General features: G+C 48.9%; 1 protein-coding gene across 5 annotated transcripts in view; it reads right to left on the bottom strand.

Moving 5' to 3' along the window:
- Window positions 1-1,237: 1,237 nt before the first annotated feature.
- Window positions 1,238-17,325, bottom strand: part of PAX8 (paired box 8) — a 62,928-nt gene continuing 46,840 nt past the window's right edge. For 4 of the 5 annotated variants that reach the window (XM_025354017.1, XM_025354019.1, XM_025354020.1 and 1 more), the window contains 3 exons: window positions 12,375-12,476; window positions 5,338-5,424; window positions 1,238-3,859 (listed from right to left, as the gene is read on the bottom strand). In XM_025354017.1, the coding sequence (XP_025209802.1) occupies window positions 3,783-3,859; window positions 5,338-5,424; window positions 12,375-12,476 (266 nt within the window). In that variant the 3' untranslated portion in view covers window positions 1,238-3,782. The remainder of the gene's footprint in view (window positions 3,860-5,337; window positions 5,425-12,374; window positions 12,477-17,325) is intronic. The other variant, XM_025354022.1, reaches the window with a different exon arrangement.

Raw genomic sequence — 17,325 nt, 5'->3', positions numbered from 1 at the left:
CCCGCCTCAGCCTCCCAAAGTGCTGGGATTACGGGCGTGAGCCACAGTGCCCCGCCAGGAAGCCTCATGTTGATATGGATGGGAAAGGTGTGTGTATTTTGAGTGGTAGAAGTGGGAGGATGGTGAGGGCAGGTGGGAGAGGGGAGATTTTAGCAAGAGCCTCACCCTCTCTGTCTTTCTGTGTCTATTTGGAGGCTCCTGCTTCCACTTCCAGTAGGTTTTACCAACTCCTCTTGCCTGAAGTTGTCACCAGGGTTGAGTATGTGTTTGGCACACAGAGGGCAGAAGATACATATTTCTTAGCCACAACTCATGGCAAGGATATTGGAGAAGTGAGAGATGATGTGACAAGGGGAGGGGTTGGAAGTAGCCTGGGGGCTGACTTTGTAGGTGACGACTCCCAGTTCCACCGTCTCTACTCCTGGAACTTTCTGGTAGAGGGTACAGGTCAGAGCAATTCTGTTCATCTGGTGGGCCCCAGGCAGGGTTCCAGCTGCCCCCTTTCCCAGCAAGAAACCCACTGCCCTGCCAGGGTGGGTTGGTCCACATGAATTTCCTGCGAGCTCCTAGCACCCTGGGCTGGCCTGGTCTGTGCTAGAACCTGAGGAGTAGGAGTGAGGGTAATGGACCAGGGAGAAGTTAAGAGTAGCCTGCCTGGGAAGCTCAGGTGGTCTCTCTACATGAGCAGTGAAAGGGATTATTCCAGGCAGAAAGGATAGGCCCTCAGTGCTCTCAATGCCTCAGGAATGTTTTGGGCCCATGCCTCATCCCCAGTTCTCCTACCAACACACATACCACGCCCAGAGAACCCCCGGCTCCCCTGTACCATAAAGCAATTCCCCTTCACCTGCGACCACTCACAGATGCTGCCCTCACTCCCCCAGGTGAAACTGGCCACTGGGCCAACCCACAAAGCCCCCTACGTGTCCTCCCTGTCCTTGTCATCACACCCTTCTTCACTGTGTCCCCCCATGTGCCAGCCTGAGTTCTCCCACCACCACCCCAAATGCTGGGGCACTTCGAATTGTCTTTCTTTCGCCCAATACATAAATGGCCCTATTTTCTGAGCCCGAAAAGGGGATCCATGGTTTGACCATGGGCAGAATATTGGATAGGTACTAGCCAAGGCCCGCTACATGGGGAGCACATCCCCCACTCACCAAACACCCGCTCTGAGCACAGGTTCCTGGCAAGCCCAGCTCACCTTAGGGAAAGAAAGGCAAGTCTTAAACCATGGTCACCTTAGCCAAAGCACAGCCCAAGCCCCTTTGTTGGTTGTGAGTCGGAAAGGGCCTGACGGGTGTACAGACTGTCTCCAGAGGGGCTGTGGCTGTAAATGCAAGGGATGGCTCTAGGGGCTCCTTCAGATGCTGTGCATCTCAAAGTGATTCGTGGGTAGGGAGCACTCGGGATCCCAGAGGTTTGAGGTCAGGAAGACTCTCAGATATCATGGATTCAGAGTCGCGCTGCAGAGGGAAGTCCTGCCATTGAGAAAACAGCCGCATCTCAGATCCCCTCAGAAGAGATGGATTTTCTTCCTGGGAGGGCTCCCCCCTGCCATGTCATCCATGGCAGCATCCCTAACCTCCCTTTGGGAGGCCTAAGGAGGTAAGAGCCCTGTCTCCCAGCCTCTGTCCTCCCAGCCCTGGAATCCCCGGGCCCCTTCCATCGGACTCAATCCCAGTGTTGTCTGTCCAGCTGTCCACATTCACCTGGGCATCCCAGCTGCAGGCCCCTGCCCCCTTGTTCCAGCTGGGTCTCACATGCAGAGGGTCCATGTGGATACCAGACAGCCCCCTGGAGTGCAGAGCCCAAGCTGTCACACTGCATTTCCCAAATTTCCTGGAGGGGGTTGGCCTAAAGTCCTAAGTTTCTATAGCCTCCCTCACCTTGTCCTGGCCCCACCACACTGTACCTCTCCATTCAGTCAGGTCAAATCTTAAGCAAATCAAAAGAAATCAAATCCCCAGTGGCAGCCCCAGAACCTCCACTGGGTCTAGAACCCTTTGACATCCCTGATGAGGACCCTGGGGTTTTGGGTACAAGTGTTGGGCTTAGAGTAAGAGGACTTAGTTGAATCTACTTCTTCTTATCTTTGGCAAGTCATTTCATTTTTTTCAAAGCCTCAGTTTCCTCATATGTAAAAGGAAGCTGTGTGTAAAACAGGGCTAATTTCAACTTAACTTATATGAAGCCCTCCATATTGTGCCTTGCACACAAGAGAGCCCAGTCTTCTCTCTTCCTTCAGAGCTGTCTATGCAGGCTGTAGTCATAGCTATTCCCAGATCCTTCACTAATCCACCCTGCTGATTCTCTGGCTTCCTGTTAATAATAACAGCAACTCCTTGCGGGGAGTCTATGGCTGGCTTGACACTGTGCTATCCTTGCATTTACTCAGTGTCGAAGAACTTGGGATGAGTGAGGTACCCAGCATTCAACATGAATTAAAGGCAGAGGGAGAAGGCCAAGCCAGAGCTGTGGGGCACTAGATGGTCCCTTCCAACCCATGGCCCCAAAGTGAGTTTGTCGGCTACTCAGCTCTGATGTTCTTGGGAGAAAGCCCAGCCCCAAGGTGCCTCCTTCCCCAGCCAACCCCAAAGCCTGAGATGAAGAGCAATGGTTTATTGAGTCATGTGGTAATGGCAGGTTGTCTTTAAAAAAAAGAAAGAAGCATCAAGGAGAGAAGCCCCACATGGCAAAGAGAGACATTTCACTCAGAGGCCAAAGTCTGGGGGTGGAAAGAAGGAAGCTTGACCCAAACAAAGTTTCATTTACAGTATATACAGTCAGGCCTTGGGGGCAGGAGCTGCTGGGGAGCAGAGAGGGACCCTGTATTGTTGGCTTCAGGGGGTGCCTTGGGTCTCTTCAGTAGCTGGTGGGCGTGAGCTGCAGGAAGCACACTGGGCTTGGCAGGAGCTGTCGGGAAGGGGAAGCGGGTTTCCTGCAATTCTGCCTTGCTCTGCCCTGGGTGAAGCTGCACACCACGCCTCACCTCCCAGGCGCCCAGGCCCTGTGGAATGTCTGTTTTAAGCTGCCTGGGGCTGGTCCAGCTGACGGCAGCTGCAAAGGGGATGCCCCACTGCAGGAGGACCTGGGGTGGTGCTGTACCTTCACAGCAGCAGGCAAAAGAAGTCAGCTGACAGCCTGGTGGAATTTCTGAGGGACTCGCCCCAGCCTTCAGCCAGCCCATGCCCAAAAGGGAGGCGTAGAAAGAGCCAAGCAAATGGTGTGGAGAAAGAGGACAGTTAGAGCCTCCGTGTGGGGCAGGCGGGAGGCTGAGGGAGGTGACTACTCCCTGGGTGGCTGGTGAGGAGAGCCTCAGCACCAGGCTGTGACTTGTGGGCTGGAGGGAAGTGCTTACGGTCCATAATTGCTAGTTGTGTTAATAGTGGAGCCATGGAGGTGCCCTGTGTACCCCCTGGGCCCAGGCAGGAACCATTCGCCATCCCCCCAAGTTCCTTGGCTATTCCTTCTTCTCTCCTTTGATGGGTACCAGCTGGGGGCTACGTTTCTTCTTCAATTTTGTCTTTTTCAGCATGGCATGGTGCTCTTTCCCTGGGACTCCTGCCCCTCATTAAGGAGTCTCGGAGGACAGTTTGGCCTTCTCCAAGGTCATCCTGTCTTTCATGGTTCATTAAATTAACCACACAGGGAGTGTGCCGCAATGCTGGACTTGTGGTTATTTTTCATGTAATAAATAAAGATCCTTTGTGTGACTCTCTGGGGCCTGTCCCAGGCCGAGTCCTCCTGTTGCTCAGTCGCTCCCACTGTCCCCATGGTAACTACAGATGGTCAAAGGCCGTGGCAGTGGTGGGCGGTGCGCTCGGCCTTGATGTGGAACTGTAATAATATGGGGAACCTGGACACATTAAAAAAAAATAACAACAACACTGCTGGTCAGAAAGGAAAATTGCACCATCGCCTTCCCTGCATCTGCTGACCTTTAAGACAACACAAGTTAATCATTCATTTCTCTGGCCTATCTGATCATCAAAGATTAACTCCTCTCCAGCCCTATTTCCTCCTTCTCTGGCCTCACCTTTGAGTTTCTGGTCAGAATGAGAACAGTGGCTTCTTGCCCCTTCCCCCTATGGCTGCTCTGACCTTCAACACCCTCGTTGCAGGGAGAGGGCAACAGAAAACAATTGCATGTGGAACCCCAAAGAATCAAGTGCACTGAGGGGTCATCGGGATCCTCCCTAGCCTTGCCCAAACAGTGCCAGGACAGAGAGCCTTCTCTCTTAAGACCCAGGAAGATTAGACTGCTGCGGGGTCAAAGGGGATCTGGGCTTGACGGCCCTTAAGGTGAGGCTCTGCACACCTGCAGGATGGGCAGCCTGGGGAGACTCAGTGGGAAGGTGCCTGAACCCTGGTATGTCTCATTGCCCTCATCTTTTGTGGTTAAGTTGAATGGAAAGGTGGGTTGGAGTTGAACTCATCTGGCAAACAGGGCCCAGGTCTGCCCCCTTTCAAGTTATTTCTGGAATACAAGGAGGTAATGGGAAGAGTGAGGGTCTTGGGGAATGGATGGTTCCCAGCCTGCAATGGTGCCTGTGGGGTCGGCCATCCTTGGGTCACTGCTTCTCTCTGGCTCAGGTTTGCTCTGATACCCCCAAGGCCACCACTCAGAGAGGCTCTAGTGGGATCCCTCAAGTCCCCATTGGTGGGGTTTTGCTTTGCTGGAAAGCTTATCCTCCCAGTCCAGGACTCCAGGACAAGAGAGGGGTGAAGAGAAGCCTGAAAGCTCACTGAAGCTCACTCTCTGGACTTTGACCCTGAATACTGCCAGCATCTCAGGCTAAATATGGGGAATGTGGTGGAACAAAGGATTTCTGTGTAAGGGTTTGGTGCTGAATCATGAGTATTTCGGAGCCACTTAGATGGTTAATGGGGGCAACAGGATGGCATTCTTGAAATCGGCTCCCAGGAAGGAGAGCAGTTGCATTCTGGCGGGGTGCCCGGCGTCAGTGTCTGCACTGTGGGACTGTAAGCCGTGGAGGCAGGAGGTCCTCTCTTAGGCTTTTCTCAAGTCCTCCCCTGCCCTCCCCTTCAAGGCCTGAGCCCTGAATCTTACACAAAACAAAGATTGAAAAGACACGGCCTGAAGAAGCAGGAGGGAAACCAATGCCTGGGAGCCTCTGGACTTCTGCCCTCTTTCCCCAAACAACCAGGTACACTGCCCTCCTGCTGCCTTCTTCCATTACAAACACCACCACCTCCCAGGCTGTCTGTATAATCTGAGGCCTCCCAGCTTTCAGGTAACCTTTGACCCACCCTTGCCCCCCACCACACCATCCATCCTGCCCAGCAAAGGCCTGGGCGGCCCCAGGGACTTACTCAGCAAGCTGGAGTTGGGGAAGCGCCAGGCCTCGCTGTAGGAGGAGTAGGGGGTGTGGCCATAGGCATTGCCAGAGTATTCACTTCCTGTTGGAGGCACACAGGGGAGAGGCCTGTGAGGTGAAGGGCACCAGTGCAGGGCTGGGGTGCGGGGAGGTCTGCAGGGCTGGCAACGGGCAAGCTCAGGAATGGTGGGGGAGGCAGTTGGAGCCATGGCAGGGACAGTGGAGCTGAGAAGGTCCCTCTATCATCCCTTTTGGAACCCATCGGTCTGGATAATTTGGGGCAGTGTCCTTTTCCGTAGGTACTGGAGGCACTGGTTTGACACACTACAGCCCTCCCAGGAGGCCCAGAAGGTAGATGTTATAACTACCTCCATTTTCCAGATGAAGAAACTGAGGCTCTGGGATCTGCAGAAGCTCCCAGAGCTGGAAGGTTTGGTGGAGTTAGGAAACTGTGCTGTGACTCTAGGGCCCAGGGACTAACTGCTCCTTCTGCTGCCTGGACCTTCTGCCGAAAGGCTCTTCTGGGAGGGCCCCACAGCAGGGGTATGGGGTTAGGCGCCAAAGACGAAATCTGTATATATGAACCTTTTCGCCTCCGTAGGTATGAGTGTGTGTGTATGCATGGGGGGCTGAGGGGAGGTGTGAGGGTTAAGGATGGGACAGGACGGAGAGACCCAGAGGGCACCCACCTCCCGGGAAGCTGCGTCCTGGGACTTGGAGTAGTTTGTTGTTCCATCCTGAGTCTGCCACTTTAAGCAAACTCAATGTATACATTTACACAAAGTAAATCAGATCACCTCCTTCTATGAATAGATTCTTGACTTTTCCAAAGGAATTATTTACAGATGAAATTAGTTAAGAATTCCCTGACATAACAAAAACAAAGTCAAGCTGACCACCACAGCCACTACCGGTGCTTGGTGTAGAGCTTAAAGTTTGTAAAGCACTTTCCCACACATTATGATCTTTTATTCTCACGACTACCCTATGAGGTACTCATGGATACCAATTTATAGAAAAGGAAACTGGAGTGCAGCATGATTAAGTAGTTTGCCTCAAATCACATTGTTGTTAAATGTCAGAGTAGAACTCGACCTTAGGGCTCTTGACTCTAAATTGCAGATAATCCCTTTATTCACTTACAAGATAATTCCATTTACAAAGCTAGATTCCTGCCAATCCTGAGACTCAACGAACGTCCACCCGGCCTTTCAGAAACTCACCTACGATTGTGAGCTACGTGGTTCTGAGTTTGCTTCTCAGACTCTCTGGACGGGTTGCTCGAAACTCCCTGACTCTGGAACTGACCTGTCTAGAGTCAAATCCTTACTTCCCATTTCCTGGTTCTGTAACCTTGGACAAGTCACTTAGCCTCTCTGAGTGAGTGACTTACAGGTGAGCCTTGGTTTCCTCATCTATCAAGTGGGCCAAATAATTATCCCTCTCTCATTTGGTTTAATGAGAATTAAATGAGAAAATACGTATTAAATGCTTAGCACCATGCTTCAAATATATAGGGAGTGCTCAATAAATGTAAGCTTTTATTATTTTCCCATTAAACAGGTGTGAAAATAAAGCTCAATGAAGGCTTAAATCAGTCATTCAACCAGTCTTAAGGCCTGGGTTGGGGTTAGTGGGAGCTGCTTTACTGCCAGACAAGTAGGCGTTTATACAGGAAGAAGAGAGATGAAGAGGAGGAGCCTGAAGCAGAGAAAGGCTACTGGATCCTTTCCTTGTCTAGGAAGTCAATGACAGATAAGAACACAGTAAGAAAGTTCCTTAGGGGCAGAGACTAAGTCTAACGTAAATCAAGCAAAAAATATGGGTAAAAAAATGAAGGGGGTAAAGAAGTAAAAAAGCAAAGCAAAAACAAAAAACAAAAAACAAAAAATACCCTAAGAAATAATTGAATCTAAACCTCTATTTAACAGATGAAAAACTAAGAAATAATCTACTCTAAACATCTATTTAACAGATAACACATCTGTTACATAGGGAAGTAAAGACATTTGGCCAAGGCCACGTGTTCAGTGAAAGCCTGAACTAGAATCCTGGCCCCGTCCTTCCACACTGGTGCTCTCTCTTGCATCTCCCAGTGCCAAGTGCCCTCTGTTTAGCCCAGGTCTCCCGGGTTTCAGCCAATTCTCTATTGGCCACATAGCAAGGGCCCTAGCACCTTTTACCACACCCTACCCAATGGCAAACACAGCAAGCTCTAAAGGACAAGGGAGAGAGGTGGAAAACACAATGTGTTTACCCTCTCATTTTGTCACTCATTCATGCATTCACTCACTCACCCACTTATTTATGTATTTAACTACCATTTACCAAGTACCTCAGTCACATGGAACCTGGGGCAGGGGATGAGGTTCGGTAGGTGGTACACACCTAGGTGTGGCATCTTCCTGTCACCAGATGTGCCTACCTGCCTGCAGTCACAGCAGATGAAACGTCTCCGCCCCAATGAAAGGCCAACCCTGCCTCTTTGCTCTGCATTCTACCCTACTCACCTTTCCAAGGATTTGGCCGCTCCAACGATCCCATTTTCTGTTTCATCAGTCTCTCCCTTCACCCTGCAAACATACTCTGCTATCTTCTGTCTTTAAAAAATCCCCTTCCTATCCCCACATTCCTCTCTAGTTACCAGTGCCTTTCTCTGCCCCATGGTCTCTGCCTTCACCTTTTTATCCCTTCCCATCAGGCCAACTCTGATCCCCTCAAGTCCCCACAGTCTCTAACTCCATCATACCAATGGTCGCTTCTATATCCACAATTCCCTTGACCGTTTAGCTCATCTCTCTCTCCATGCCTTTGGGTTTGTGATGACGAGTCTTCTGTTTGCTTTGTAACTCAGTTGTCTTTCCTACTCATTCTCCTTGCTGTTCCTTCTCTGTTGAGCTCTAAATTGTTGAAGAACCCCAGACTTGGTTTCTAGTAGTCTTATCATTAAATGACAGCTTTGTGCAATGGCTGAAATTTATACTCCAGTCAGGATTCTTTCCTGGCTTCAGACATACATGATATACCTACAAACTTATTATAAAACTAGGTATTTAGTAGGCATCTCAATCCTAACATGGCCCAAAAAACTCTTGATTTCCACTTGCCATCTACTACATCACTTCCCCTCCTGGTCTCCCATATATATACTTGCCACCATCATCCATGCCCCAAACCTACGAATGATCCTTGTTTCCTCTATTTTCTCATCCCGACAGCCAATCCACCAGCAAGGTTTGCTGGCTTTGCAGCCAAAATATATTTTCAGGGTCTCTTTTTTCCTCTTTCACTGCTAATTCCCTAGCTCAAGCCACTGTCATCTCTTGCAAGTACTGAAACTGTCTCCTAACTGGTCTGTGCTTTCTCTCTTGACTGTGTACAATTCATTTTCCTAGAAATCAGAGTCGCCTTTTCAAACTCGACCCAGCCACTACCAATTACTTGCTACCATGCTAAACTAGTTCCTGCCTTAGGCCCTTTGCACTTGCTGTTCTTTGGGCCAGGGATGGTCTGCCCCAGTTTATCACTTGGATGGTCACTTTGAACACCTTCTCAGAGAGGTCTCCCCTGACAACCCAATCTAAAGTAGTTATCTCCTCTCCCTGTGGCTCTTTATTACATCATCCCGTTTTATTGTCTTCACAGACAATAAATTATTATGTTTATTCATTCGTTGACTTATTTACTGTCCATTTCTCTTCACCATTAGGTTATAAGCTCCAGCAATAAAGGAATCTGACTTATTCACTGCTGTATCCCCAGCATCCCATAGAGTAGACCTTCAACCAGTATTTGTTAAGTGAAAAAGTGGTGAATGAATGGATGGAAGGACGCAAGGATGAATGAAAGTGTGAATGATGGAAGGATGGATGGGTGGAAAGATGGATGGAAAGACAGATAGATAAAAGGATGTATGTATAGAAAGATGGATAGATTAATGGAGGAATAGATTGAAAAGGGGATGAAAGATGGATGTATGAGAGGATGGATGGCTGGAAGAATGGATGATGAAAGGATGGATGGAAAGATAGATTAAAGGATAGTTCTGTGAAAAGATGAATGGATGAATGAATATGGATGGAAAAATAAAAGGATTGATGGAAAGATGGATGGATGGAAAGATGGATGATAGATAACTGGAAAGACAGATGAATTAAAAGATGGATGGAGGGGCCGGGCACGGTGGCGCATACCTGTAATCCTAGCACTTTGGGAGGCAAAGGCGGGCAGATTGCCTGAGGCCAGGAGTTTGAGACTAGCTTGGCCAACATGGTGAAACCCTGTCTCTACTAAAAATACAAAAATTAGCCAGGCATGATGGCAGGTCCCTGTAGTCCCAGCTACTGGGGGAGGGGCGGGGGGCTGAGGCAGGAGAATCGCTTGAACCTAGGAGGCAGAGGTTACAGTGAGATAAGATCACGCCACTACACTCCAGCCTGGGCAACAGAGCAAGACTTTGTCTCCAAAAAAAAAAAGATGGATGGAAAGATGGAAGGATTGGTGGAAAGGTAGAGGATGACAGGATGGATTACGAAAGATGGAAGGATAGATGGGAAAATGTATGGATATGTGGAAAAATGTATAGGAAGATGAATGAGTGGAAAGATAGATGACTGGATGGATCCATATATCTGGAGCTGCTGGTTCTGCTCTAGAACTGGTTGAGAATCATTGACTGTTAAGGGAGTCAGAACAAAAAATAAAATAAAATAAAATAAAATAAAATAAAATAACAAAACAAAACAAAACAAAACAAAATAAAAGAGAAACAGAAGGTGAATAGACAAGGGAAATCTGTCCTAGCCCTTTTCCTGTGCTCCTCTCTTGTAGCCTACGTCTTTATTTCTGGTATGGTAGGAGACAGTATGGTGTAGCGGAAAGAGCCTTAGACGTGAAATTGAAAAACCCGTGTTTGCACAGCTCAGTCACTGAGTATGATTATGACCCTGAGCACACCACTTTGCTTTTGCTTCAGTTTCCTTATCCATAAAACTGGGATAGTATTAGCCTCTCAGTCTTCTGGTCAGGGTAAAATTAGAAATAAAGTTACACATATTTGAATGGCTACACATGTAGAAGTACATAATAAGTGATCCTTCCTTTCATAATCGATTAAAGAATGTCTTTGGCATGCCTTGCTTTAAGCATTTATCATGTACCTAACATGCATGCAGTAGGTGCTCGATGAAAGTTTATTCACTTTAATTGCAGGAATCCCCATTTGATCAACTGGGAGATTGCAGGTGGTGGTAAGAGATGGACATATAATTTTTCCACAAAAAAAAATTCCTTAAGAATTCATTTGCGCAATGCTATCCCTAGGAACCAAGTGATTCATTTAAATAGTGCTGCATTTTCTAAAAACTGATTTTCATGGAACTCACTGGGAGCCCAACTGTGTGGGACAAGGTCCCTCCTGTGTGGATTTTACTTGCAGTCAGTGTCCTAGTTGTGCTATTTTTTTTTCTTTTTCTTTTTCACAGCACCCACTCAGGATTCTTTCTGGAAACAACCTGGGGGACTTTGATGAGAGGCCCAAGCCTGCCAGCTACCTCACAGGTCAGACTCTGGGCCCCAGGAACCCCTTGCCCTGGGCCTGCCCTCGGGGAATGATTCATAATTAAGAGAAAAGCCTTGTGCTTTATGTTTCTTCCTCCTCCTCTAAGCAGGCGGCAGGGGAAGGTGGAGGGGTTGGAAGGGGAAAGGGGGGAGCCGACTGGAGCCTGGGATTTTGATTGAGAGGCCCCATTATCCACACTCTTAAAAAAATAACCGAATCTTTTCCTTTTTTATCTTGACCAATCTCATTTCACGCTCCAGAAGAGGAAGGGAGGGAGGGAGGGAGTCCGGGGCCAGGAGGGAGAGAGGAGTCAGTATTCTGTATTTTCAACGCTGCATTAAGCACATCGCCACGGTAACCAGGCAGCAACAAGTGCCAGCTCAGCAGGTTCCCAGGGAGCACAGAGCCTTTTTCCCTCCTTCTTTCTCTCCCTCCCTTCCCTCTGCCCAGGAGATCCCAGCCCACCTGCCTCTGCATAGGGTGCCCAGAGTGGGTGGCTGGCAAAGATTAACTCCTGCCGGCAAGGAAGGGAAGCAGGCCTAGGTAAATATGCCAAGTCTCTGGGGTCAGAGCCAGAGAGGCTGGCCTAGGGCTGGCATGGGGGTCACAGATGCCTTGTGTTCAGACCTCTTTCCAGAAATTCCAGGTCCCAGGCCTTTTTGACCAGTGAAAATGGCTCAATTATGTCTCATCCATCCCAAAGTCTTTCCTATACAGCTCCTAAACAATTGAGACTTGCCCAAGGAAACTCCCATTATCTTCGTTTGTTCAGATCTTGTCACCTTGAATCATCATTGGATGATGACTGGCAGACAAAGAAACCCAAATGACTGGCAGGCAGGTTCCAGGACGGTTCAAATGAGGATGGAGAGCTACTCCAGGCTCGTTTCATCCTCTATAGTACTCTTAGAGTACCTAGAACCTGGGTCCTATCCATGCAGGGTTGAGAGAAAGTGAGATGTGAAGCTTATATTTCATCATCATGGTCATCATCATCATCATTATCATCATCATCAATACCCTTCCGATTCAGATTTTACAGAAGGGGAAAACGGATTCATCAGAGTTTAATCACCAGGAGACCAGCACTGCTTGAGGGTAGGGCTCATCTTCCACTCACAGCGTTTTGGGGCCCTTGAAGTGCTCTCCATTTATGCTCACTGATTCACTGGAAGAAGTGGTGGAGCTTGGATTTGAACACAAGTCTGTCTCAGCCCCTCCCTTTTCATAATGGAGGGTAATGTGGCAGGCCTGGGAAGAAGGAGGCCGAGCTGGGGCGAGTTAAACAGGGAGTCAGGACTGCACTGGGATATTGTCTCCAGGCATTTACAAGATGCCCCCTTTGGTCCATCCTTCAATGCCCTTCGGGAAGTCTATGAATAGGGCACAGAATGCCTCTTGCCCCTCGTGTCCCACCTTGCTCCAATACTTCCTCTGTGCAGTACTCCCCTCCCTGCCAGCCCTCTCCTTACCTGCCACCATGCCTGCGATGGCAGAGGAGGCATAGCTGCCCTGTCCACTGGTGGGGATGTGGGGTGGGTATCCGGGCAGCGTGGGCCCCACCATCTCTCGCCCTGGAAAAATACAGCAAAGAGTCATCAGTTGGACCGTAGAGGCTCCCATATGTATCATCTCACTCTCCTGAGGCTGTCTTCCCCCATGCCATTCCCACCCACTCTACAGTCATTCTCCAAACCCACTTCCTCCTGCCCCCTCCTCTTGTAAGCCCAAGTTCTTGTCACCTCTGTCTGGTCTTCTGCAGGACAGAGGCTCCACCATGCAGGGAGCACTTGTTACTGCAGTCTCACACTGTTCCCTGTTCTCCAGTGGTTTTGTTTACGTGATTGTTATCTTATTAATCCACAAGAATGTCCTGGTATTGAAGGCTGAGGCTATGTCATCTGTTATTTGTTATCCCCGACAGTAACCTGCAGAGCAGTGGGTACAGCTGGCCTCCATAAATACATTTGAGGCCACTTGACTCCGAGCTCATCCCTTTCATTCCTGGCTCTGAGGAGTACCAAGAATAAGACCCTATGAAGGGATGGCATGTATGTGGCCCATTAACTCATCACTATTTTTGGGGGGGGGGCCTGTGACAGACATTGCTAATCAACCACTAAACCATTTCCCACTGAGTAGAGGGGGCCTTCCAAGTGGATGCAATCTATCAGAGTTGCAAGGTACAGGAAACCGATTGGCTAACCCCAACCTGGAAGGAGATGTGGCTGAGATATTTCACTTTCACATGACCATGAGCCACATATCTGTCAATTCTATTTTGAAAAGAACCATTTTTAGCAAAACAGACACCAATCTCTCTGTTTCTCTATGGCTTGTGGGTCATACTCCAACCTTGGTGATACCAAATCAGCTCTGTAAAGACCTCATTTCTCAGCTCTGCTTCTCCCCTACGTCGAGAAATCACTTTCCCATTCCGGAGGCCCCACCTGACCTGGCGAGCATCTCCCCATCTACTACATATGACAATGAACATAAACATGATCCCTTGCCCCTGCCCTTCTTCTATTGCTCCTGTGTCCTGCAGGCCCCAACCAGACTCTCCTTCACCCTGAGATTCTTGGCAAGGTGACAGTACACCCTGGTTTGCCAAGGTGTACCCAGGTGATGACCACTATCCCAGCATATTTATTAATTATGCCCATTTCACTCTCAAAATGCTCCAATTGGAATAATGAGTTATTTGCTCATCCTAGTTCTTGGTAATATTTACAGAGTTTCTCAGTCTCAGCAATATTGGCATGTTAGGTGCACAATTCTTTGCTGCGAGAGGCTGTCCTGTGCATTGTAGGATGTTTAGCAGCATTTCTGGCCTCCATCCAGTAGATACCAGCAGCAGTTTTCACCCAATGTGACAACAAAAATGTCTCCAGACATTACCATATGTCCTCAGCAGGAGGTAGTAGGGGCAAAATCGCTGCTGGCTAAGAACCATTATGTTGGACTATGACTGTTTTACCCAAATGCCTTCTGCCTCTTCCATTTTGGGGGCTGCTTTTTCCTCCCAAAACCTGTGTGGGTCACTGTGAGCCCCTGTTAACCAACTTACCAAATTCATCTTCTCTATGGTACTGCTTGTCCAACTTTCCGCCCATCAGTCCCCCCCAGGTCCTTCATACCTCAGCCCCTTCAAGGGGTGCCTGGTCATGACAGAAGGGAAGGAAGGCCCCATGAAATCCTGTTAAGTTGCCAATACTACAGTGACTACCTCCTCCTTATCTCTCTTTCTGGAGATTCCCCCAAAGATAATGTTCAGTTGCTAAATACTTACTGAGTAAGTACTATGTTCTAGACACTTTTCTAAGCACTTGGGTACATAGCAGAAAGCCAGAATGCTAAATTAGCAAGGCCAGGCACTAAATCAAGAAGGGACATAGGCTGGGATAGGCATTTGGAGCCAAGCCCAAGGGGTCAATGAACAAAATCAGGCACACTCAACTTCTGTGCTTTCTCTAGAGGGAAGGGCCTGGGAATCAGAGGGCCTGGGGTCCTTATACTGCTTCTGTGTCTAATTTTCTGAGTGCCCTTAGATAAACCTAGTATGTGCCCCAAGTATCAGTTTCTTCAAATGCAAAATGGGTGGGGGGGGGGGGGGAACCATAGCTGGAGGCACCTTATTACAATTTCTATGAGGTTGTCTGTATAATTCAGAGCCAGGGTTTCATGCTACAGGTGGACATTGATTCGTGCAATGGACACATTCTAGAAATGGTTATATGCCAATGAACTCCTACAGAATAAGAGCCATCAGTGTTCATTGTTTAAAACTGTGTGAATGTTTTGGTAAACCGGAACACCACCTTCTAATTTGTCTGACTATTCCTGCAGTGTCCAGCTGTGCTTGGTGCTGGACCAAATGGGGTGAAACCCACTAGCATTCCACAGGTGGGCTCAGTTCACCTGACACAAGGTCATCAAGGGAACAAATGAAGGGTTAGAAACACAGGAGGGGAAAAGAGGATTTTAAGATATTTAGATGTAGAGGGAGAAATATGCAGAAGCTATACTGAGATAAAATCTGAGCTTTCTGTGAAGAATACAACACAATAGACCCTCAAACTCAGCCCCCTTGGCCCTGAGATAAAGCACCGGCTAGGCAAGAGGGAAGGAGTGACACGAAGTCTGTGAGAGCGGGAGGAGCACAGGGCAGGGACAGGTGGTGAGGGAGGGAGTGATGGAAGAGGGTGGCAGATTCAGGCCTGCTTCCTTCTTTTCTCTTCCCTCCCTACCTCCTCTGAGAGAGAGAGAGAGAGAGAGAGAGAGAGAGAAAGAGAAAGGGAACTCTAGATCCAGGCCGGACCCTGGATGAAAGGTAGCCACTTAATTCTCTGAACCACATCTTCCTGCCTGTCACATAAGGAGCTAGTTTAGATTTCAGCTTGTTAACTGGATTCACCTGACTACTTGGTTGGCTGGTAGGGGCTTCCTGGCACCCAGTGTTGAGAAGGATTCTGAGGCAGCTTGTGTCTGCCATGATCGGGGTGGGGAGCAGTGGGAAGGGGTCTTGGCTCTCAGGTCACCTGTTTGCTGGTGCTGGCCTCGTGCCCTGCAGGGCTGCTTCTGGCCTGGCAGCCTGCGGCCCCGTGCTCCCCCTCTCCCCGCCCTCATCCTGAACCTACTGCCTCTCGAGCCTAGCAGAGTAGCAGGCAGAGTTCCAGAGCATATACTACTCCCCTTACAACACAACTTAATGTGGTCCACAGGTGCCCCCACGGGGCTCTACCGCATAAGAAGTAGCCCCCACATTGCTCTTATAAATGAAATTCATCAGCCTCACTCCCCTGTACTCTAAGATTTTAATCTTCATCTCCCCTCAGTCACCTAATGTCTTCCCAATGGGGTAGAGGCTTCTGAATCGGACATCAGAACAGATGCCTGAGGCTTCCTCCCACGAAAGCTGGTCTTCCTGGAAAGACTGGTAAGACTTTCTTCAGTATAGCTCTCACCAAGACTGTGGCACCAAACTTTCCCAACAGCCCTACAAAACTCTTTGCTCCAATTGCTTAAATACATAGTTCATTCCAAAAAGCCAAGAAGCTTGCAAGCCTTCTTAGAAACAAAACCACAGAAGCCATGGGGTAGAAACTGCATCAGGGCCTAACCGTGCCCTCTTATCTACTTCTCTGTTTTTAAGACTCTTCATCATAAAATATCCTAGCTATGAATTCCATCTCCTCTACACCCACATATCCGTCCAATGTGGTCCTATTTTTTTTTTTTTTTTTTTTGAGACGGAGTCTTGCTCTGTAGCCCGGGCTGGAGTGCAGTGGCCGGATCTCAGCTCACTGCAAGCTCCGCCTCCCGGGTTTATGCCATTCTCCTGCCTCAGCCTCCGGAGTAGCTGGGACCACAGGCGCCCGCCACCTCGCCGGGCTAGTTTTTTGTATTTTTAGTAGAGACGGGGTTTCACCATGTTAGCCAGGATGGTCTCGATCTCCTGACCTCGTGATCCGCCCGTCTCGGCCTCCCAAAGTGCTGGGATTACAGGCTTGAGCCACCGCGCCCGGCCCAATGTGGTCCTATTTTTAAGAAGTTGTCAGAAAGCACAGGCCCATGTTGACTGGCTATGGAGTGGGGTTCTCTAAGAAAACTCTAGCTCCCTCCACACCTTGAAATATTGGTAAATATTCTAAATATTGGTAGAGACCAGAATCATAAAACTGTTGCCTGGAGGAATTCGAAGGGTAGAGGTGATTTCAGACTATTTTATTTGCCCCCTTTGAAGTCTGCCCTCTATGTAACCCCTTTTCAATTCATTATCTCGTTCTGATAGCAAAGAGAATTTATGGCAACCCAGAAATCTCTTTGGCAGAACTAAATATAATTTTGTACAAAAGGATGGAGGAGGGGAATGGACTCTTTGATGATAAAACCTAGCTCACAGCTTTCCTTTGAGCTGAGCTGGAGTCAGTCCCAGAGCAGCTGGGACCAGGACGGCCTCAACATTGCTGTCTTGGCCAGTGTGTTGGGACTCCAGACCAGGGTTTCCAAAGGGAACTGGCGGCAATGTTAGGGGCACTCTTGCTACTCCCCAAACCCTGCTGTTTCCTCTTTCTTGGCTGACTGGGGACGAGCTGAGACTCAGAAGGATAGTCACCTTGGAAATCATACTATCAGAGCCACTGGGCCGAAAGAAGTGACCCAGAGAAAAACACTATGAAGCAGGTAAAGGAGTTGCAGGAGGCGGCAGCGAGGGTCCTTGGGAGTCACTCAGAGGGGTGCAGAAGATGGACGCAGGTTAAAGCTGAACTGACTGTGGAATGAAAACTTACTATGTCGGCCGGGCGCGGTGGCTCAAGCCTGTAATCCCAGCACTTTGGGAGGCCGAGACGGGCGGATCACGAGGTCAGGAGATCGAGACCATCCTGGCTAACACGGTGAAACCCCGTCTCTACTAAAACT

Source organism: Theropithecus gelada, chromosome 13 (assembly GCF_003255815.1).
Source record: "Theropithecus gelada isolate Dixy chromosome 13, Tgel_1.0, whole genome shotgun sequence".
Classification (NCBI taxonomy): domain Eukaryota; kingdom Metazoa; phylum Chordata; class Mammalia; order Primates; family Cercopithecidae; genus Theropithecus; species Theropithecus gelada.
This window is presented reverse-complemented; position numbering and strand designations above follow the sequence as displayed.